This window comes from Monodelphis domestica, chromosome 4, assembly GCF_027887165.1.
Source record: "Monodelphis domestica isolate mMonDom1 chromosome 4, mMonDom1.pri, whole genome shotgun sequence".
Lineage (NCBI taxonomy): Eukaryota > Metazoa > Chordata > Mammalia > Didelphimorphia > Didelphidae > Monodelphis > Monodelphis domestica.
The window spans coordinates 177,939,239-177,964,351 of NC_077230.1; the positions used below are offsets into that span (position 1 = coordinate 177,939,239).

Below are 25,113 nucleotides of genomic sequence, written 5' to 3' on the forward strand. Positions count from 1 at the left end.
TATCACATATCTCATCTTACACACTTACACACACACACACACACACACACACACACACACACACACACACACCTTTGCCTTTCTTATGACTCTGTTAACTGAAGAAGCCATTGTCTTATCTCATTCCCCTCTGCTTTACTGCCAGAAAGATTAGACTACACGCACCAGTTCCATTTGGCCAACCATTCACTCACTTCTGAACACCTTGTAAGTTGGTGGTACTTGCCTGCCACTGCTGAAACATCTCTCTCTGACTGGATATCACTAAATCCACAGTCTTTTTTTTTTCCTGGCCCTCATTCATCTGACACTCTCCTAGATATTCCCTTGACACTGTTGACCATACCACTTATTCTTGTTACCCTCCACGTTCATTGAACTTCTATGATTCTGCATCCTCATGACTCTCCTACTAGCTGATGGATGCTTTTTGTTTCTATCTTTGCCCAGCTTCCCAAAATTTTCCTTTTGCACTTAAATAGGGGGTCTCTCTCTTCTCTCCCCCAAAATTCTAATTCACTGGTCTTCTCTCTTCACTCTTTCTCATGGTGACCTTAATCACTCTCATGGTTTTAATTATTATATATGGAAGTTGATCCCAAGTCTCTATCCAATACCCTTACCCTCTCCCCAGAGCTTTAAAACCATATTTCTAGCTGCCTGTGGCTGGTAATCCTCACCTAGATTTCCTGCTGGCATTTCAAACTCATTAAACTTACTTCATTTTCCCTCAGAGATGGCCCTCCTTCCCAATATCACTATTTCTACTGATGGCAACATTTTACCAATCATCCAGACTTAGAACATGGCATCATTTTTGGCTATTCCTTTTCTCTCACTTTCCTCCATCTAATCAGTTGTCAGCATATATCAATTATTGTATGACAATATTTCTTGCAATCTTCTATGTTTCATTCGCAATGCAAATACCCAAAATTTATCCCTCATTAATTCTCTCATATTCTCTCTGTTCTCATTTCCCTGTTTCTGGTCTATCATTTTACCAAACCATCTTTTACAATGCTGTACAAGTAATGGTCTTCATGTACAACCTGATCATGTCACTTATATTTGCATTTACCTACAATGGACCCCACAATCTCTTGCTCCTGCCCTTCCATAACAACTTTCTAGCCTTATTGCACATTACAACTTTTCTTCACATTCTCTATATTCAAGTTAAAAAGAACTTATTCTCAGTCCTCTTTTCTCATCCTGCCCTCTCCTAAATTCTATCTTTGTTGAAACTGTCACCCATGCATAAAATTAAATCCTTCCTCACGGACAACTCCTACTCTCTCTGTTTAAGATTTTTGTTTCCTCCAAGGCCCAACCCAAGTGTCTCCTCCTTCATGAAGTTTTCCCTAATGATCAGAGGAGAAAATAGTCCTACTATCCTCAAATTTCTCATAGCAATTTACTTGGACATTCTTTTTGTACCCAACATTGCTTTTTGCATGTATGTTAAAGTCCCTCAATCCCTACCCATCTCCTACCATTAGACTATAAACTCCTTGAGAACAGGCTCTGTGTCATATTTATTTCGATATCTCCAGTGCTTAGCAGACTACCTTGCAAAGGAAAGGTATTTCCTATTTTCTAGAATGGGTCAAATTAACTTTAGATCAAAGATTAGAGATTTTAAAATAGTTAATGGAAATCAAAAGCTGAGAGAGATGTAAGAGTTCCTGGCTGCCCCTCAGTAAATTTAAGTCACTAGGTCTGGAAGAACTATATTACAAAGAAATGAAATAAAACTTGTGCTAATAGAAGACCAGCATTTACAGGCAATATATGGAGGAAAAAAGTACCACAGGACTGCAGACAGGCAAATATCTCAGTTTTCTAAGAAGGATTTTTCAAATTATAAGTCAGTAAACTTGACTTCAGCTTCCAGAAGAATTTTTAGTACACACTATTAAAAGAATAGTTCATGAGCACTTAGAAGGTTAAGAGGTAAATATTAGAAGCAAGCAAGGATCATGTTAGACTAACTTAATTACCTTTTAGAGGCCCAGTATAACTGCATTTTATCCAGGTATATCCATGGAGATGTATTAGGTTCAATGGATTTAGAGCATAGTGAATGATGAAATCTATAGACTGGTGATCAATGGCTCTTGGCCAACTCAAGAAAGCATTCTTTATAGGAATGCCACAAGGACAGATTCTTATTCCATTTTGTTCGATGTTTTTTTTTTCAGTTATTTGGATGGTGACATATTTTTCAGATCTATGCATGGCATGAAGTCGTGAAGTCTAACTAACACAATGGAAAATAGAATTAGGATTCAGAAATATCTCAACAGGCTAGAACAATGGGCCAAATCTCAGAGAGCTGCTGGCATTGTGGCATAGTGAAAAGGGCACTGTAATGGGAAATTCAGAAGATACTCGTTTGAGTTGTTATTTTTCCACTGAGTATTCATGTGACCCTTGAGCAAGTCACTCATTCAGCCTTGAGCCTTGTCTGAGCCTTGTCTGCTTCATCTTTATAATGAGTGTTTGCAGGGATTGAGGAATGTCCAATCAAGTTGTCTTGCATAGCTATAATGGGATATATATATATATATAGGCTGTTCTTTCCACAGTACCCCCCTGCCTCTTTAACTGGGGATATTTAACGTAAAGAGTAGAAGACTTAGAGAGGATGACATAGTTGCCTCCAGTTATAAAAAAGGCTATCATATATGGAGAAAAAGGCATTAGTTTTGTTTTCTTTGACTCTAAAGTAAGAATAGATAGAAACTATAAAGAGAGTTCAGCTTGATTTAGGGGGAAATTCCAAACAGTAAGAGCAATTGAAGAGGAGAGTGATGTCTCTGGAATCTATCAGATATAGATTCTTATCAAAAGTGGAGGTTGTGTGGCACCTACACAGGAATATTTAGAAGTGGGCTCCTGGCAAAGTGTGAATTGAATTACATGGCCACCTAGGTATCTTTAGATGCTGGGATTCCCTAAACATTAACTGATATGTGTTATTTTATTTAATCATTTAAAATATTTTTATTTTGCAAAGCAACTGAGACAGCTTTGAGTATATAAAATTAACTTAGAATATGAAAATCCTACTCAGCTGAAAGATGGGCATTAGACCTACTCATATTCACTAATGTCTAAAGTAAATACAAAATCTTCCAACAATTTCTTACACCACACTTCCATAAAAGCACAACAGAGAAGGTAAAATCAAAATGTGTTATATTTCTCAATAGAAAGTTTGTCTGTGGTTAGGTTCTTATTAGGCTTTCTGTCTAATTCTCATTAGGTCTAACCTGATTTCTTGTAAGCTCTACTTCAATGTTACCTGCATCTATTTCCAGGGGTGAGCTAATATACACAATCGTATTATTTATTACATATATTCACATGCATAGCACACAGTAAAGCCCTGAGTCACTGAGATTCAAATGATCATAAGGATTTTGGTTTGGAATTACTATAGTGTTATGAAATTTCTTTTTGGAGAAGAAAAACTTTGAAATAGTAACTTATTAACACCAAACCAGTACTCAACTTCTGAAATGTACTTTTAAGCAATAAAAGAATAATTTCAATTAAAACCTACCTCTTCCTGGAGTAAACTCAAATCGTATGTCATTAAGTTCCTTTCTGGAGTTCCTGAAATACATTATACACAACACATTAAAATCTAATGAAGCAATGCTTAATCAAACTAAATGTATTCCAATTTTTATACAAGTTGATGTTAAGATGCAAATAGCATTTTACAGTTTGATGCAATAGTATTCCCATGACTCAAAGATATACATATACACACATACATACAGTACATAATAAAAGAAAGAATTTACGGATTTGAATAGCATTTGCCTAAAAGTAGTTCTCAGCTTACAAAACTAATCATATTTATTTTTCAAAAATTTGCATCATATTGGTAATAACAAATCAAACAAGATAACTGAAATTCCTAACATCTTATTTCATATCATCCTGCTTTATTTTTACTTATCCCAAGCGATCCCTAATTTTGCCCATAATTTCCAAGGTACAACTTACTTTTATCAAATCGCATATCATCAAGCAACAAAAACATGCAGGAGAATGGTAAAATAACAGAATAGGGCTTGGCCTCATTGCATTGACACAGGAAATCCTTCTACCCATGTAGCTACTGTTTAAAATACAGTCTTAGAAAGTTGCCCCCATTTATAATAATGCCACATATTAAAGAAGTGCTTTGCTGTTTACTCTGGCTTTCACATATATCATTTCAATTTAGTCTCAAGATAACCAAAGGAAGAAGATATTTTACAGACAAAGACTGGGGAAGTTGAATGACTTATCCAAAATCAATAGTTTGGAAAATGGCAACTGGTGGGATCTGGACCTATAGCTTCTAAACCCAAAATTCTACACCAAAGTCCAAACATTATAATTATACAAAAGAGGGGAAAAAACCAGTTAAGATATGAATTATGTTGCTAAAGAAAACACTGCAATGAAGAATCCCCATGTTGAATTATTATCTATTGCAATTTCTAAAGTTCATGTAATCCAATATTAAGGTCCCATATCAACTGATGAGTTTACAATCTTTTCTTTTGATGAAGACATTGGAAAGATCCATGATTTCATTGAGAAAGAGAAGTCCTGATGAAGAAATTCCTTTTACCAATAAAAGATAGCTCTTGCTCTGCAACTTATGGTCTAGGGCACTGAGAGGTCATGGGACTTGCCAGGATAACAAAGCTAACTTTCATAAAGAGAGAAAAATTAGTAGCAAATACCCCTTTAACATTAAAAAAAAAAGTCTGAAGAATGGAACAAAGATTCTGAATACATTAACAGTTTTTCCACTTATGCTAATGTTAGGTAGTGAAGGCACATATATATAAAGAATTTGAAAAAAACTTTTCTTTTTGTCTATATGCTATTATAGGGCATATGAATGAATGCAACAAAAAAAAAAACTAATAAAAAAGCACAATTTGAAAAACTGCAATGGAAAAGCTAGATCAAACAGCAATTACTAAAGGGAGAAAATATGTTAGGCTAAATCACTGAACTGTTAAATCATCTGACCAAAACCTATAGGGAAGGAATATCTGAATAATGCTGTATTTGAATCATTCTGACTTTCCTTTTAATATATTTAAACTCCTCACTGGTGCTGCACACTGCTGTTGAGGTGATGCTGGGCTTCCATAGTATGCCAGAGCAGGGCAGACTGAAGCAGAGTCTATCAAGTTGGAAAGGTTTCAGTATGGATATGTTTATATGCTGCTGTCCGAGAAGCAGCCTGAGATAAGAGAGGTCCATTAGAAGAAGGGTTGAACCAGGCAATGAATCTTTTTGGCCACAGCAACTCATGAAGACAATTGTGATTTCAATTGGTAAACAAAGTTCCTAAAACCACAAAAATGAAATCTGAAGCAAAAAATATTTAACTGTGTCACTTACTATATGGAAAAAAAAATAAATCCTCTTCAATATGTGAAATTCTCTACAGTTTCCCAAACTAGATTCATGGGCTCATACCCTTTGGATTGGAAAGAGCCCTTAACGATCAGAGTCCAAGTTCCTCATTTTGTAGTTGAGGAAATGAGCCAAGGGGGCATAAAAGACTAAGGATTGAAATATATTAACGGATCCCATAAATGCTAGAGAGTAGATATGAATGAAAGGAATTCTTGTAGAATAACAGAGGGCAGGTAAAATTTTGGAGCAAAAGAGGTCAAGATAAGTTTATTTTTTAAAAAAGGTAAATAATTTTTACAAGAACATAATTTCCTATTTAATATTTTAGAGGGAAAACAACTCTTGCAATACATTTTCTGAGGTAATTTGTGCTCACACCTTCAACACCTAGACATTGTTATTCAAATTAGCTACTGTTCATAACACTCAGGCTATTTAGTCATTCCTTTATGAATCTAAACCTAAAATATTCTCTTTCTTTGAAAAGATCAGGATGATGGATTGTTAGCAGTAGACTTGTCCCATTGAGATGAAATACAGTTGGAGAACTGCCTAATTGGATCTGAATACTGAAGGTCATTCTTTTATAAAGAATTAATCTCTTCAATCTCATCCTTAACACCTTTAATTGAAAGTACATTTACTTTAATTGATATGGCACAGGATACTCTTGATTTCAAGGAAACTGAACATTTGCATGATTTAAGGCCAGTATATCAATGCAATTTTATGAAAGCAGCTTTAAAGACAAAATTGTCAAGTTTCAAAACACAGGTTTTCCTAAAAGTAAATAAAACCTTTAGGCTAAACCCACCTGCTCCTATTATAAAAATGCCACAAAATCCCAAGAGAGTAGCTAACTTACTGTATGTAAGTCAATGAAGATGAAACCTCTTTCTGTTATGAAAACATATAGCCCTTCTGCCAGCAGCAGAAAAAGGAGAAGTGCTATATTTGGAGTTGGAGGACCTACATTTAAATTGCAGCTCAGCTAGTTACTATGTGATTTCAGGCAAATCACTTAACTTCTCTGTGACTCAGTTTATTCACTCTTAAAATTAGGGAGTTCGACTTGACCTTTAAGGCATCTTCTACCCCTAAATCTACCATCTTATGAAGTGAGTTTTCTGCACTCTGACCCACTGGCCTAGAATGTGGAAGAAATTAAGCTAGGTCTGAAGAAGTCAAATTTTAACAGCTATGAGAAAAATAATTACCATTCTCAGCACTTGGACTGGATTATGTCATACTGTGGGTTCAGTGACAAAAAAACGTAACACTGAGATAGCCCTGTTAAACAGTATGAGAAAAGCCTGATGAGAGTCAGCACTGTAAAATGGATAAAGCTCTTGGCTTTGGATTCAGGAAGACCTGGATTCTTTTAGACTCTTTATTAGCTGTAAGACCCTGGGCAAGTCACTTAACCTCTGTACCTCCAAGTCTTCCTGCAGGATGAGAAGATAGACTAGATGGCTTCTGAGGTCCTTTTCAGCTTTAAATCTACATCCTTATGAAAATTCCTAATTAAATTCTCAAGTTGCAGAGATTTCCCCTTTTTAAAGTCAAACAACAAGGATTCAAGAAAGAATTTTATTCATATAATGCCTTCTCTCTCTTTCTGTCTCTGTCTCTGTGTCTCTCTCTGTCTCTCTAATTAGTAGAGAATTAGAACTAGAACCCAAGTGTCCTGAATCTCAAATTTAAACAATATTGAATCTGATATTTGAGTAATAAGGACAGAGAATTGAATAGAAATATTTTTAAAACAAATACCATCAACAAGCAGGTTATGTTCTCCAGCCACCTCTTGATGGGAAACTCACTATTGAACAAAGCAGTGTGTTACCTTTTTGTCCAGCTCTGATTTTGCCAAGTTACTGTTATTTATCTTCTCCACCCTGACACCCCTTCTATTGAAGCAAAATCTTTTACCTCTGTAAAACTTTTACCTCCTGTCCCATGTTCCCCCTTTTGGAGTCAAACAAAGCCAAACTAATCCACTTTTACAGAATTGATCTAGACATAATTCACAACAAAATCACATTCCTCGTCTCTTCTCCAGTTTTAATTAACATCTTAACATTATCCAGTCCCATACATCAATCATGTATGGTTTTCAGTTTCTCACACTGTCCTGGTGGCCATGTTTTTGACACATTCTAATATCTTTCTGAAAATGCAGTACCAAAGACAGAAAAGAACTATCACCTTCCTCATTCTGTATTCTAGTCTATTAATATGGCCCGGGACTGTTATCCATTTCTACTGACTGAACTGAGCTGGCAGTCTATGAAAATCCTCAGGTCTTCTTTCTCTTTCTTTCCAACACACATACACACAAACACACACTGCTATTGTGGCATGCCCTCCTTCTGGCTATACTCTGATGCTAGTCTTCTTTATTCTATTTGGTTCATCATTCTGGCCTGCCATTTAATGAACACTTAATCAAATGATTATTCAAGATTACCCATTCTAGCATCCATCATTCTAGAAGACACAACTTCCTATCACTCATAGATATGATAAACATCACTTAATAGGAATGTTGAAGAGAAAAGGACCAAGACATCACACCTCTGTCTTCTTCAGGATCAAATATAAAATCCTCTGACCTTCAAAGCTCTTCATCACTTTCATGTTCTACCTTTCCAGTCTTCTTACACCTCACTAATCCCCACATTCTCTGCAAACCAGTGACATGACCTCCTGCCATTCCTCCCAATATGGAGATCATCAACAGAGGGAATGCATTGGCATTAAGGAGGGTCAGAAAAAAGCTTCTTGAGGAAGGTGAGATTTGAGCAGAAATTGGAAAGAAGCCTGGAAGTCAGGTGGTAGCGATGAGGAAGAGAGAATTTCAAGCATGAGGACAACCAGTGAAAATTCACAGAACTGGTAGCTGGCACGGCTTGGGGGAGAAAAAGCAAACAGGCCACCATCACTGGATTACAGAGAATGTGGACACGAGCAGGGGGTAAGAAGACTGGAAGGAAGAAGGGATCAGGTAGTGATGAGCTCTGAAGGCCAAGAGGATTTTATATTTGATCCTGAAGAAGACAGAGATCTACTTAAATTTACAGAAGGAGGGTAGCAGAACAAACATAGGTTCAAATTTTATCTTCTTAGGTATTTACTAGTTGTGTGACCCTGGACAAATCACTTAGCCACTCTTACCTCACTTTCCTGGTATGTATAATGAGGAAAACAGCAGTACCTATCTCCCAAGATTGTTGACGATCAAAGGATATAATGAATGCAAAGAACTATGCACTTAAACCCATAACGCACTATTTAAGTGCTATTGGTATATTCAGAATATTTTTTTCTTCAAGTATTGATGGGGAATGAAAAAGTCACCAAATAGTCCCCACCCAAGGAGTTTACATTTTTCTGGGGGACTGAAGAAAATTACCCCATTGAATAACATAAAATAATAACAATAGATAGAATCTTCAAACATTTTCCCATTCATTCTATGTAAAGGAAATAACATACAAGCAGAGGTGAATTTAATTTCAAAGGTACTTTCTTCCCAATGAATAGGTCAATTGACTTAGAAAATTAATATCAATATAATGGGCTTTTGTAGTCAATTATTCTTCTCTTCAGCAAGGAAACAGAAAGCAGACTCATATATCTGAATCTTTGGGCATGAAGTGCTCCCAAGGGGCAAGTAAATCTTATAATCAGGCAGGCACTCTTAACTATGACTCAGAGCTATTATCACTTAAGAAATATAAAGAAAAAGATTCAGAGGCAGAAAAGCCAAAATGTGTACAAAAACAAAAGTAACTTTAAAAAAAGGTCATTTCTTCTGATAAATGTGATATATCAAAATACCCTGAGAAAGTAAGTGTCCTTATCATGCATCTTGTAAAAAATATCATTATTTAAATTGCAAAGTTTAAATTCCTTTTTAGAAGAATTTTAGGTTAAGAAACATGATACCTCTCTGAATCTAGAAACTGAACTGTTAGAGGAGACACCATGAAGATGCCTCCAGATCACAAGCTGCACAAAAAAAGAAATCCAAATTGAACTTTGGGTGTGGTTGATTGAACATTTATTTGTATGTATACTTTCATGCCAAAGGGGACTGCCCCCTAACTGGCTTTTTGGCAATGCATCCAGCAATTATTGGTTTTGGTTTTTTTCTCTTATCTTCAAATTACTGTAATGTTTAAGTTGACTATGTGTTCATGATCCTTTTTGGGGAAACTTCTCTCCCCAATAACGATCAAACGAGGGAATGTAAAAATAGACTTGAATCCAGGACTCCAATCCCCAGAATCCTTTGCTTCACTTCCCCAGAGTGCTTTGTAATCACACTGAATTCTTGCCTGGACGAGAACACAAATGATTATTTAAAGGAGTTCTCCGCCTACTGAGGGCTCTTTTGGACTTCCATTTTGGAGCAGGCGTGTCTCTTTCATGATGTGAGGTTATCTTGTCTAGGCCTCTGGCCTAGGCATGTGTTTTTTCTTATTCTGTATTTTCTTTAATACTTAACCTTTAATAAACCTCTAAAAAAATATAATATTCCTTGCAGAGAGAAACTAATTTCTACCTTGCCTTCAGTCTCCCCAAAATTTCAATCTTTACAGTCTCCAATTCAGGCCAAATCAAGATAAGAGTATTTTACTAATATCTATTATATACCTCACAAAATAGTAAAACATAAAGATAAAAAAGAAAAAAAAACTTGCTCTTTGCCTTCACATATATGACCATCTCTCTGAGGGAAGCATGACGTTACATGTAAAAACATTAGAGAATACAGCTTATAAGTAAGTACAGAAGCATAGTCAATAAATATCACAAGTACTTGGAAAGTGGGGGTCAATATGTGCTGGAAGCTACAGGTGGGCCTTGAAAATGGGTAGAAAATAGATAGACAGGAAGGAAATATTCACCTTAGGTTAAGGATATAGCATGAAAAATACAATAAGCAAGGATAAGAGCAAGGTATGTATACTTCATTTATAAAGTTAGATAGGTTATGGTAGGGACAAATATGCTGGGCTTCAAAAACTAGAATGAGAAACCTTATTGAATAAAGAATTGAATTGAATAAAGAATCATTGCAGGTTTTGATCTCTCCCAGAGTTCAAAAGTCCCAAGAAGAAACCTAAAGTTTGCACGACCATTCTAAGAAATCTGAGTCAAGGTGAAAATAGGTTGTTTCTACATTAGTCCAGGACTCCTCAGAAGGGTAATATGTCCCATATTATAGGATTATAGATGTGGAGATGGGAGGGACTTTCCAAAAATGAGTCTAATCCCCTTAAATTTATGGTTAAGGAAACTGAGGCCAAGAAAATAACTTGCTTCCAAGTCACATAAGTAGTAAGTAGCAAAATCAGGATTTGATCTCAGGTCTTATGACCATAAACCTGACATTTTTTTCACTGAAAAATACTGCCTTCCTTAAGACACATCGAAGAAAAGCTTCTAGCACAAGTTATTAGACTTAGCCAACCAAATGCTATTGTAGGAAAGTGGCAGTGTGTGGTTTGACTATGCTTTGATGGAATGTGCCACCAAATCATTCCACTCATCCACCTTAAAACCTTGAATACTCACAGCTTCTAAATGAGTTGTTACAACATATGAAAAGGTAAAGATTAAGAAGAGACTGATCAAGAGGCTTTGGGTCCTCCTACTGTTATATAGATGTTAAGATCTATTTTTCCTGAAAAATGAGAAAAGTCTAGAGATCATTCAGTGCTATATGATAACCTCTCAACATTCTGGTCTGCCTCACAGGGAGGATTTTTAGGAAAATGATTAGACATGCCTGCAGAATGGTAGCAAGGTTTTTTCCCAAAGGCCAGGAAAAACAAGGATGGAGCAACCATGTTCTAAGGTCCCATTAGGCCACTCAGCATCTCATTCACGGCCCAGAAGCCCCACCTCAGATGTGGGGAAAAGTCAAATAATTACAGGTTGATTCAGATTTCTCTTCAAAAAATAGTATCTGATGCAATCTACGAGTTAGGTCTGAATTTTTCCCTTAACTAGGGAGTCTTGAGCCTATTTGTGAACTTTAGCTTGACATACCAGTTTGGAACAATTTCTTCCAGGACTAAAATATTGAAAGCAGGCTTTAGCAGTGCAATAGATTCCACAGACTATCAGAACACCAAGAACTCTGCAGCTATGTAGCCTGTGGGGAACAGCCTGGTTGTATGTGATTTTACACATCTGTCAGCTAACTTGAAGATCCAAATAGAGACTTGTGCATATGGGAATCACTGTGGGAAACCGTGATACTCCATAGGCTACAGCTGCCTAGGAATAGATTATGGTATGCATAAAAAGTTTTCACCACACAAAGCTACAGTATTTACAATCTTTGAAAAGCATCGTTCATGCTGAAATGGTCCAAAACAAGTTACTAATATAACCATTCTTTAACATCTAAGTAAACTATTCTGAACACCTAAGTGGCGTGACCATCCGATGTCGAGTGAGTTAACCACCTATATAAACAGTGAGCCATGAAAGAACACAGGCATTCTGAGCAAGGGTGGGGAGAGAGGCTCTCTCTACTCCAACATGGGAAACTGTGCTTAAGGAGTCAGAGCTTGGAATTTCATGTGTATGGAATAACAGAAAGGGTCTTTGGCTGGCCTGCAGTTAGCATGAAGGAGAATAATGTATAAAGAGCTTGGGGCTTTAAATACCCAACAGATAAGTTTACATTTGCGCTTAGAGATAAAAGGGAGCCACTAGTTTATTCAGCGTGGAAGTGATGTAGTCCACAACATCCTACAGCTACTAACTGAACAGCCAAGTTTGTCCCATAATCATAAAGCATGATTCTCCTGTCTTTTTGCTTTATCTGAACCTGAAAAATTAGTAGAAGCACAATATTTACTCTCTGGGTCTAAATTGAACCTGCTCTTAATCTCTAGAGCACAAATATATTGCACTGGGACCGAAATGTTCAAGGGAGATAAATCATTTGTAGTGGAAACCACATAAGCCTCGCTGGAAATTTCCAAGCACCAACAAATAGAAATAAGATCCTCAGGTTAACATCAAACTTACTTCTCAGTGGTACGCCCCTAAGAAACCAAGGCCTACATTCATTTCCAAACAATGCCATTACCAGAAAGCAGATAAGCTGCTCATCTTTACTTGCATATTTTTAGAGTTGCAGTTAATGTTCACATGATACTATTTTTTTGTAATTAAATAATGCAATTGGCCTCCATGAACCATGGGACCAGTATTATTACTTTATAGTCATCTCCAGGCAATGTTGTTGGGCAATGTGCATGCCCACTGCCATAACTATGCCTCAAAGGATCAGCTATGTTGTCTGAGATGGGGGGGATGATGTGTTATTCTTATCCAAGAACAAATGAAGAAAGAAAAACATCCCAACCCACTTCTACCAAACCCTTCCCAATCTGATCTGTGTCATCTAGATCTCCCAGTCTGATGACCCATGACAAACGCTCCCTTTAACCTCGGGACCTTCTCCTTAGAGCGGATATGTAAAAGAGGTGAGGCCAGGCAAGGGGGAAAAAGAGAAATTATTAATGAATCACTTTCCTTCTAATAGAAGGAAATAAATCTCACATTGCCATTATTCTTTTTAGTAAGGTGATAGATCTGCTGTCAGTACTAGGGTTGTCTTTTAAGGAGGTGGCTTTTAGACTAAAAAGCCAACACACACCTTTTCAAAATGATTCACAGAACAAGCTGAACTTATTCTGACCACGCACACAGGCTTGGGAAAAAATTACGTGACTGATGATTTGGGTCAAAGATTTGAAAGATTCAGTTGGCAAAAATGATTAAGCTGTTTATCTAACACTGGGTGCAGAAAAGAATATTCATGAGATAGCTTTAAAAATGTAAGAGTAAACAATTTGGCAGCATCTTGAATAAAACCACAGCTTTCTATAAGGTTGAGTCCAGACTATCTCATTTGAGGGAACAGAATGCTCTTATTCTTACAGCACTGTATTATAGGGTACTAAAAATAAAGATGCACACTTGTCCAAGAACGTAGACATGCTGTTGACAGGGCTGAGTAACTAAGGAGATCCCTTAGTGCACCAGATGAAGGGGATATAGCAAGATGAGACCAGAATGAATGTGAGACTATAAAGCTAAAATTACTAACCTGCTGAAATTATTAGTTAGCAGGAAAGGACAAAGGAAAAAAAAACATTTATTAAATGTCTACTATGTGCCAGGCACTGTGCTAAATGCACATATTATTCCATTTGACTGTCATAACCTGCCTTGGGAGGTGTTATCTATTCTCTACAATATCTATTATCATCAATTATCTCCTTTTTACAGATGAGGTAGGCAATGTATGGTTAAACGACTTGCCCACGATCGTGGTTAAGAATACTTGAGGCAGGATTTGAACTCAGGTCTTCCTGATTCCAGGTACTTCGCTCTATCCACTGTACCACCTCACTGCCAAATCTATTCTTCATAAGGAACTGTTATGAATCAGCTTTTGGCTATGCAGTAAATACCTATGTGACCCTCTAAAAGTCACTTGATTTTTATAGACCTAAGTTTTCTAATCTGTAAAATGATAGTGATGGACAAGATGACTAGCTCCAAGGTCCCATTTAAATTGTGAAATGGGATTAGCTTGAAATTATCTGTCAGCTCAATTCAAAAAGAATCTGAAAGATATCCAACATGTTCTATGTCATCCCCCAAGCCTTTCTTTTACAGATTCACATTTATTAACTTTGCTTTGTTTTATTAAAATAACTAGAGATTGGGAAGTAAACTAAGGTACAAGGAACATAAAAATAGAACCATGCCCAGTAGACCTTAATTTTGAGCTGAACTGAATTCAATGAACACTGACATTCACCTGAGCAAATGGTGACGATCCCAAAATATATACCTTTCTAGCATTTTATGTTGTAATTTGGCAATTTGTTTGTGCTAGAGGAGAATAAATAGATAGCATTCACATTGTATACACCATCCATTAAAGACATCTGTGAACTTAAAAATACTTCCATGCTGCAAGTTCAGAATCCTATCGTAATGATCATCATCGCTGCTGTTATTACTAGAGCTGTCATTCAGAAAGGCTGTAGGCTAGCAATGATTGCACGGAACATGAAGAAGATAACATTTCACTATCATACCCTATTATCAACATTAAAAACCCGTTTGGATCTCCAAAGGAACAGCAGGTACCAATTTAATTATGTACCTTTCCGGAGCACAAGTAGATTTTTGCTCTCAGACAAATGAAAAGAAAAAGTAGAATATTCACTTATGTTTGCGCCCCAGTCTACTAACCTCCTTTCAGCCTGGTGATGAGGCCGTTGACAAAATATTCTAAAATGCAATGAAAGGGTTTTCACAAACCAGTCCCAGGCTGTCAAACAGCTGTGTTGGACTGGGTTATCCACACTCAGTCTGGAAGCTTCCTCTCTCCAGAGTACCTTATTGATGCTTTTGTTGGATTACCTGAGCATTCTCCAAAGCAAGAACCAAGAATGCCTGGGTTCATTTCTTTGCCTGCTCTTGGAACAAGCCTAACTACTGTCCATGAATGTGCATTTCAGTCTCCTTAACTGACTGATCATCAATGGGCATTTCTGTTTTTTGACTGGTGTTCCTCATGGCTTTTAAATTCAGTAATTAAAAACAAAGAGGTTATTATTATTATTTTAATCCTGAGATTAAGGTACAAATGGTTCTCAGAAGTGTATGGGATGACACAATTTGTTTTACTGTGAGGAGGATTGGAGGGATGATTTTTTCCTTGCCTCTCATCAGAAAATCTTGGTGAAGATACGAGATAAAAACAATTCCGAAATTCCAAACTACACACAGTGTAAGTAGTTTGGTGATTTAAATGTGATAAAACATGCATGAGAGACTTAACACTAGTATAATTCCACATGTATTAAAAATGTGGTAAATGCCTCAAAATTATATGGCTTGTGATGATTCAAGAGATGTATACTGAACACATATTATGTGCAATGACACTGCCATGCATTGAGGGAGACAAAAGATGAATAGAACATAGTCCCTTCCTATGAGGAGATGAATCTTTAATAAGGAAGATTAAAAGGGGCACGAATAATTAATAATATGATACAAGAGTCCATTAGTGCAAAAAAAGAGTACAAGGCTCTTGGGTTTTTTTTTTTTTAAGGGAGGTAGAATCAGAGGACTCAGATTACAAATCGTAGGGGAATTCAAGGAAGAATTTGTAGAAGATGAAGCACATGACCTGAGCCTTAAATTACATGCAGGATTTTGACAAACAAGAAATAGAAGAAATAGCATATAAGGCTGAATGAATAGTGTGTACCTAGCTGATGGCTGAGCCAGTACTATAACACAGACTTCCTAACTCACACTTCAGGGCTGATTTCATCTAACAGAGGAATAGTGGGAGTTAAGGCTGAAATGATCATTAAGGACTTGAAAAGTCAAGATAAGTTTTGAATCTTTTTGCCACCTTTGGAAAAGATTAATCTGGAACTAGCATGAAAGTAGACTGGACAAGTAAGGTTGGAGATTTCTAAAAAAAGATCAAAAGGCTATTGTGATAATCTAATCACAGAATAATGAGAGCTAATAAAAATGGAAAGGTTCAAAAGAATCTGAGAAATGTGCAGAGTTGGAAACTATTGAACCTGGTATCTTGGATGTGGTGAGACAAAGGAATAGGAGAAGTCAAAATGCAATAAAAAACATGTCTTTGAACCTTGGTTACTAAAGAATCACCATTAATAATAATAGAGAAACCTACATGTAATGGGTTGTTATTTTTCCTTTGTGGAGGAGGAGGCAAGATAATGAGCTTGGTTTGTAGCAGGCTAATGTTGAATTACCAGGAAATACTCTGGGTAAAAATGTCTAGCAGATAGTTGGAAAGATGAGACTGGAATTTGAGAACAGTCAAGGAAATAAATGTAATATATATGTGTGTGTTTGCTATTCATCTAGAGGGAGGGAAATATATGAGAAAATGACAATAAAGATGACCAAAGACTGCAGTAATGACCCTAGCTTAGTGAACCAAATCACTTCTCATAAAAAGAGGAAAATCTCTAAGATTATCCTTTGCAGAACAGTTAGCCATTTCCTTTGGCAGAGGACATACCCTCAAACGATGGAAGAGTTTTTAACACTCGAAATACAGACAAAAGTCTTTATCCCTACTCTGCCCCCTGCAAAAAAGGGACCACCAAGTGTCTACCTATTATGAAAAAAGAAATAAAAAACCTCAAATTGCAGTTAAACTATATTTTGTCTTGCGATTAAGTGATTCTGTAGCTGCTACTAAATTTTAAAGAAAAATTCGTGCCTGCACACACACTCCTCTCCCTCCCCCAAAACTCATATCCAGCACAAACATATATGCTTGCTATAAATTCCCCTTGCTGGGATGACAGAGAAAGTAAAATTGTAGATCTTATTTAAGTCAAGTCAAAAGAAGTGTCACAGCCACAAGGCAGACCTCCGCAGAAGATCTAGGCCACTGCTCAAGCAATGACTTTTTTCAAATGCCTCCGTGGGTTTTTCTCTTGAAATGTACTGTAAGCTCCTACTATTTTATAAAGATTTGGAATTCTCACATAAGATTTCATATTGCAAGTATTTTCAAGTTCACCTTGTCTGACCTGGCAATTCAAAGAGTATTATTATTCTATATCCCCAAGGTAGAGTATCTTAATTTCCATTTTGCATTTGAGTTCTGGTTGCTTCATATAAGTGAAGTTATAAATATCTTTGGGCAAAGGTGCTCCTAATGTGAAAGAATTGTCTGTTGGGGGGGGGATCTTATAATAGAACAACATTAAAAGCTACCTTTATTTGGGGCTTTAGCAGTTTGACAGTAAACTCCATAAAGCCTTGGAGTATAGGGCTTTGATAAAGAAAATGATTATTCTGTTCTCCAAGGAGGTTTTATTTCTTAAAAACTTTTCTCCCCTCCACAACATGCTACAGTGTATCATTTTTCTATTATCTCTTTCTTCCAGAGTTCCATCCCCTAGGCAGAAACACCAACAAGTACCTATAGTTATTTTGGAGGGCTGGGGGAAAGGTCCCCAAGAAAGCTGTGGAGTACATCAGTGGCACTGTCGATTTAATGTCAGAGATATCCACCTTGTAAAATCCCTCTCTTGCTCCTCAGACCCAATAGCTTTCTTCAGATCCAGCTACTATGCTAGAGCGGGAAACTGAAAGGGGATGGGGAGATAAAGTCATTCCATGTGCAATTCTCATGCCAAGGCTGCTGCCCTAAGCCTGCTGTTGTTCCTGAACTTGGTGACTTTGATACCTCAAAGTCAGTCTTAGGGTAACATATGTCACCAAAGACTGGCTCTGCTGGATCATCAAAATGACAATGTCCCAAAAATCTTGTGAAGTATTGCAAAAAAGACCAAAATGCATACAGGAGTGAAGCCCAAAGACAGCAACCACAGTGGATAGGATAATAGATGTGGAGTGAGAAGGACCTGGAGGCAAAACTGATCTTAGACACTTAGTAGATCTTCACAAGGCACTTAACCATTCTGTGCCTCAGTTTCCTCATTTGTAAAACGAAAGAGTCAGATTCAAGGGTTTCTAAAAATCCTTCCAACTCTAAATTTATGAACCGATGATGCTCTGGGGGGAAAATTATCAGTGCTAAAAATCAGGCTAAAGAAAAGACTGAAGAAAAGATATTTTTAAAAGTGAGAAAGATACCACAAAACATTAAATGAGCATTTCCTAAATATCTAGATTTCCCAAATTCATATACTTTTATGGGAATTGGGGGTAGAGAGTAAGGACATAATGATAGTGAAGGAATAAAAGAAGAAAGAACATGAATGAAACAAAATATACAGAAGAGTGAAGGAAGTTTAAAAGGAGACATATACATGGCACTTACACCATGCTAAACTTAACATACATGTTGTTTTAAAGAAATATAATGGTGGTAATAGTAGTGAAGCACTTTGAAACACAGGCAAAGAAGAAACAAAGGCCAGGAAAGGGGCTCATGGTCAGAGGGAGTCAGACTGTTGTGGAAGAAGGTAAGGGAGACTGGGGAGAGACAAGGGGCTGAAGTAGGTGAGCAGCAGAGAGAAGAGGAAGTGAAAGCAGGCATTAAGCCTCATAAACACTAGGGATGTTTAAAACATAGCTGGAGGCTTATAGCTAAAATTTAGTTTAAAAAAAAAAGTCAAAATTCACAAGGTAGAATGGAGCAGAAGAAACCCAGCCAACCTGGAGAATCAAGAGTTTGGATTCTATCCCATTTTTGCTATAGAAGACCTATGAAACTGTAAGTTCCTTCCCCTCTGTGTGCCTCAGTTTTCTCATCTGTAAAATGAGAGAAGATTGACTACACGATCTCTAAGGCCCTTTCCAGCTCTAAATTAGCAATCTTCTGATCTGTTCTAGTTTGAAAATCCCACACTTTTCCTAATAAAAATCACCATCAACTCTTAGATTTCTTTCTTCTGCTCCACAAACAGCTACCAACTGGAAAAACTGCTTGTCAAGTCCTATTCTCCTCCACCAAAAATAATCAGAAGCAAAGCGTTCCGTATTCATCCATTTTACAAAGGATTCTGCCTCCTCTGAGCACTACCGCACTTCTGATATATAGCACTCTCTGTGGCACTGCATTGTAAACTGTCAACTAACTGAATGTTTTATGTGTGGTCCAATACAATTAGACTACGAAGTCCTCAAAGGCAAGGGGCTGCCTTCTCTTTCTTCTATAGATATAGGATTTTATTTCAGCCTCTCTCCAGGAGGAAGTTTGGTTCAAAGGAGAGTCCCTAATTGGGTGTCAGAAGGGCTGGGTTTGAATCTCACCTCACCCCCGAGTGACACTGGGCACATCCTTTAATGGCTCTGGGCCTCATTTGAAAAGGGGAGGGGGCTGGCTTCTCCAGCTCTAGACAGCCCTATGATTAAAGACTATCTCTATCTGACCATGTTTAAAGCAAATCTCATTCTCATTGTTATTCTTACCCCCTCTCTCTGCCAAGCTCATGCCTCTTCCAAAGGCTCGAGTTCTCCTCTCACTCACAACACTTAACTAGTGGCATGACTCTAAGTGTCATTACACTTTTGCCAACTTTAAGGTTCTGTATCTGTTCATAACCTTAACATCAACCCTGACTATTCTCTTGCTCTCTCTGTCTCTGTCTGTCTCTCTCCCCTCATATCCAGTAACTTTCCAAGTCTTCTCCCTCTACACCACTCACATCTATTCTTTATTCTCCATTCAAACAGCTTCTATCCAGTTCAAGTCCTTGTTGACTCTCATCCAGACTACCCTGTCGTTGTTGGTCTTCCTGCTTCCCCATCTCCAATCGATCTGCCACTGAACTGCCAAATTGGCATTCTTAAGAAACAGGTCTGAGCATGCCATTCCTTATCCCAAGCTCTAGGATGAAATACACAATTATTAGCACAGCAATCTGGCTCCCACTGACCGTTCTGGTGTTGTTTCATAGTACTCTTTTCCACGTACTTTCTATTCCAGTCAACACGACCTCCTGAGTCACTGTCAATCCATAAAGTGTTCCATTGCATAATAAAAAGGGGAAAGGACCTACTTGTATAAAAATGCTTACATGCGAACATGGAAGGCAGAGGGTTCGTATGGAGTCTGTGCAGCACAAATAGAAAGAATGTCCATACAAAGTAGCCTGGAAGGGAGGAAGCTCTAGTAGTCGGAAACAGAGGAATGGCCCACACTGAGATGGCACACAGCAGTCATTCGGCTACTTCCAGCCCTGCCTGAGCTCAGGAAGATGGCAATGTGAAACGGAGGGGGTGTCCATCAGTTAGGGAATGGCTGAACAAACTGTCATATATGTTGGCAATGGAATACTATCATACTCTAAGAAATATTAAGCAAGGTGGTTTACAAAAAAGCTGAAAAGATTGGCAAGAACGGATGCAGAATAAAATGAGCAGAAATGGAAGAACACTGTACACAGTAATAGTAATGCTGTATGGTCATCTGTGAAAATTGGGCTGCTCTCAGCAATGCAATGATCTGACAGGGAAAGCTGTCCTCCTCCAGAGAAAGAACTGTTGGTGTTGACTTTCACATCGGTATATTTATGGTCTTATTTTGTGGTTTTGGTTATGTATGAGTTTGCTTTTCCAATAATGACTGATATGAAAGTATGTTTGGCATGACAATAAATTAAAAAAAAAGGTTTTTAAGTATTCCATCACCCACCCCTATAGCTTTGCACAGGTGGCACTGCACATCTGAAATACCTGTACCTCATGGCCTTCTTCAAAGTACAGATCCAGGATCTTTCCTAATGTTCCCCCCGGTTACTATCTTCTCCCTCTGTCTGTAATCCACCCCCTTCCAGGAGAATGTGCATCCTTTGGGATCTAGCTTTCTTCATTTTTCTCTTTGCATTCTCAGGATGTGACACACAGAAATCACTAATAAATGTTTTTTGAATTTTATTTGTATTCCCACAGTAACTAATAGAGTGTCATGCATTGAGTAGATAAATGCTCATTGGATCTCCTTTGGCAGAATGACCATATAATTTAATTAGTTGGGTAATTAATTATGAGACCGGGTCTTCCTATCTTGTCCAGAGTGGAAATGCAGTGGACACTTAGGGCTCAATCCCAACACTGAAGCACAGGGGAAGTTTTGCTGCCCTCCGCTTTTCTAATATGGGACAGTTTGTCCCTCGTTAGGTGGCTTGATGGCGATCTGCCTCCAACAGCTCATACCCATGAAAGGGGACTTACTGCAGACCCCTTGCTGCCTTTAGCCCTACAAATGCTAAGAACTCTGGAGCCCAAGCCATGCACTAGGCTCAGCCTCCCCCAGCAGCAGTAGAAATTATAGGTAGGTACTACTATGCTGGTCCTATCATTGATTTCAGTTGTGCTATCTGATTTCCTTTGTACTTAATTTGATTTTTTAACTTTTCCAAGCAAAAGGCAGAATTTGTGAATAAAATGTTTTAAATCCTGGAAAGTTTCTTAAATACCAATTGGGTGGGGCAGCTAAGTGGGGCAGTGAATACAGAACTAGGCCTAAAGACAGTCGGTCCTGGGTTCAAATCTGACCTCACACACTTCTCATTTTCTCATTGTACAACCCTCTGCCTCTTATTGTCCTTCTGTCTTGGAATCAATACTTAAGATTGATTCTAAAACCGTAGGTAAGGTGGCTTTTTTAAGAATTCCAATTGGCAACACAGAGGAATATTATGTGAGATAATACTTGTAAAGTGTTTAGAACAATGCAAAGGACATATTAGGTGCTTAATAATTGTTTATTCTTTTCCTTCCAAGAAAATTAGTAATATAACACAGTTATATAAATTTTTTCTCTTAATTTACAATTATTTTATAAATATTGATGCTCAAAATATGATAATAAATAAAAATAATTGCAATTAAATGGTACTTTAAGATTTGCAAAGCACTTTAACAAGCTTTTGAGATTGTTTTTAAAAGCTAAGAACTCATCAGAGCACTCCAGGATAAATTTATTTTTCTCTAGAGCAATAGTCTTTTTTAAATTCAGAGATATTTTATTTCCACAATTACATGTAAAAATATTTTTCAACATACGTTTTTCAAAATTACAAGATCCAAACTGTCTCTTTCTCTCCCTTCCCTCCCCTAACTCAGAGATTGTAAGCCACCTGATCTAGGCCATTCATATATTATGCAAAACACACTTTCATATTGGTCACTGGTAGAAGAACACACTCCTACAAAACTAAAACTCCCAAATAAAACTGTAAATACACTGCTGTGAATGAAAGATAGTATTCTTTGATCTGAATCTATCAGACTTAAACAGTTCTTTTTCTGGAGATGGATAGCATTCCCTGTCAAAAGTCCTTCAGAACTATCTCGGGGGCAATATTCAAAAGCGTTACTTAAACACCATTATGTTCAGAGCATCACACTTAGTAACATTAAGGCTGTACATAATTTAAAAACCAAATTCAAGCTCACATTGCATTTGTGACTGAGCTAATATTATCTTCTCAAACACAAGGGAACCCAGAAGAAAATCCAGACATAAAGTAGTTATCATTTTATCTGATTCCAAATGTTTTTTTCACAGAGAGCTCAAAGGCAATCATCAGCCAGTGTGTTGACAAATTCTCTGAGTAGAGGACTTAAAGTTATTCCAAACTTTATACTTTAGCCCACTCTGATTTATCATACCGGTGAAGATGCAGCATGGTGAAGAAAAGTGATGGGTCCAATGGAGTAACCCCAATGCAAAAGGCCTGCTTCCAGAACAGAAAGTATCTTCATTTATTTAGTTAGAACAAAAGCTCTAGAGCTTGCAAATGAAGGTAAGTGTACAGAAAAGATAATCAAGTAATGCTGGGTTTCTAAGAACGTCTTAGGTAGGCACCAACCAAGTATATTTTTTTGGATCCAGAGAATGTTTATTTGAATTGTTAAAAATAATAATAATTCATGTTTCTCTTAGAAACCAAGTTATTTAGCATTTATTTAATTTGGGCAAGCTCATCTGAGCACTGGAACATATTACCACAAAAGTCATATTGAGTTTTATTTTTTTGAATTTGTAAGGAAAAGGTACTGAAGAATTATCTCTTTATGATGGTTTGAGTTCAACCTTATCTAGAAAGAGGATAATTTACACAATCATTTATACTATGTTCCTGTCTCATGATTAATTGAAGTCCACTTAAGCTAGGGTAGCTAGGTATCTTTAATAGATTGATCCATTATTACTACCTTCTCTTCCTTTAAGTTTATGGCATCTAATAATCCTCTGAACACACTGGTCATCCTTCCTTAAAACAATTTTCAAATGCCAAATTATTCCAAGAAGCTCCTCTTCTACTCTATGCCTCTGGCTCCATACACTCTTCTCCTTCTATAAGCACTCCCAGCTTAAAGACACCCTAACTGTGAATTCAAATATATCCTTGGTCAGGGTTTATTGAAACTGTGGCCAAAGCTCTAACATTTTCTTCCCAGAAGGCAAATTAACAATGCTGCTGCTGATGTCATCAGTAATGGAGAGTCTTACATATATCTCACTTTCAACTTTCTCTATTTTATAGGTGAGGAAACTGAGGCGGAGAGCAGTTTAGTGACTTATACAGGGGGCACAGAGATAATAGATATTCCAGCAAGTGGTAGGTTGGTAAGTTTCTGACTCTTGAGGGTTAAAGGAATCCAATGATGGGTCCAAGATGCCATTATATCTCAGATACCTGCTATGAGCAAAGAGATATTTGATGGATGAGGATAGAATGGACTCTTACAATATGTAGCCCACTGTATCCATTCCATAAATGAGAAACACTTCTGGGTCCTTGGCTAGAAACAAAGATGGTGGCTCAAGTTTTGGATTTTGCCAATGTAGCCATTTCTTAAAATTAGCCACACAACCAAGCTGGAGCAAAACAAGGAATTTGTTTCAAAGAATCCCATGTTCCTAATGTTGGAGGGGTGTTCTATCATAAGAATCATGGGTCTAGTCTAAACTATAGGAGTATTATAGAAACCTCTGCCTTTAGTGTTGTACACTGTTTTGAAAATATTTGATAAGAATGATTCAAGAACCAATTCTATGCTATAATCAATATTTTCTAGTGAGAAAAAATAAACATTTTATTAGCATTTATATTTCTCTATGTTGTTTTATAAAGATGTAAAGGGGGAGGGTTATGTATTTTTTATGTCCAGAGCACCACTTAGCACACTAAGTGCTGAACAAATATTCAAGGACACTCTAAGAGGAAAATGTAATCAAAGATAAGAAGCATATGGGGAACACAGAACTAAAATGGGTGGAGGTGGGGAGTGGAAGAGATATAGACCATCAAAAAGACAAGAAACCACTTATAGTGCATCAAAGAGAAACACTATCCTTTATCATAAGTAACACAGAATGGTCAGTTGTTCTAATTCACAGCCCCCACCACCATCATCAGTCTCCTGTCTCTTATTTCACCATCAAGTTTATGACTAAGACTTCTACTGAACAATATAGTTTTCTAGTTCTCCAGTGGTTATCAAAGGAAGGAAAAAAATATATTCTGGGAAGCTTGTTTTCAAAGAAAGCTCCAGCACTGACATGTGCTTGTTACTTTTCGTGACCAAGAATTTTGAGCAAGAAATCTTCCCACTTTTCATCTCCAGAGACTTCATAAACAAGAGCTGAAATAAGTTGAAAACAGTACCCCAAATTACTCAAATCTGATCAAGAGGACAAGTCCTAGGAGACAAACCTCCCAGAACAATCTGAAGTAGAGAACTGTTTAAAGTGCTAAGAAGAGCAGCAGATTCCCTGCTCAGACAGGGAATGTGCTTCCACTTGCAGTCAAGAAAAGTAGTATAACAAGCTCCCTCTTTATGTCATCTCACAGGGAAGCATGAAAAACAAACAAACAAAAAACTCTTGCTAAATAAAATCTTGAAGGCAATTACTAAAACCATTAGTACTACTTTTAATTTTACTATCTTGAGGAGTTGAGGATGAATAACACTGAGGTTGTGAGTCTGGGGGATTGGGAGGCTGGTGGTTAAAATAGTACCAAGGTTAGTCTGGAAGAGGAGAGGGGAGGTAATGAGTTCAGTTTTGACACATTGAGTTTAAATTATCTACAGGACATCCTGTTTGTGATGGCTAGTAGGCAA

The 25,113-nt window shown here is 37.2% G+C and overlaps 1 protein-coding gene across 3 annotated transcripts in view; it reads right to left on the reverse strand.

Moving 5' to 3' along the window:
- Positions 1-25,113, reverse strand: part of STK39 (serine/threonine kinase 39) — a 364,512-nt gene that overhangs the window by 55,107 nt on the left and 284,292 nt on the right. For all 3 annotated transcript variants that reach the window (XM_001367443.4, XM_007494315.3, XM_007494318.3), the window contains one exon: positions 3,572-3,624. In XM_001367443.4, coding sequence (XP_001367480.2) covers positions 3,572-3,624 — 53 coding nt within the window. The remainder of the gene's footprint in view (positions 1-3,571; positions 3,625-25,113) is intronic.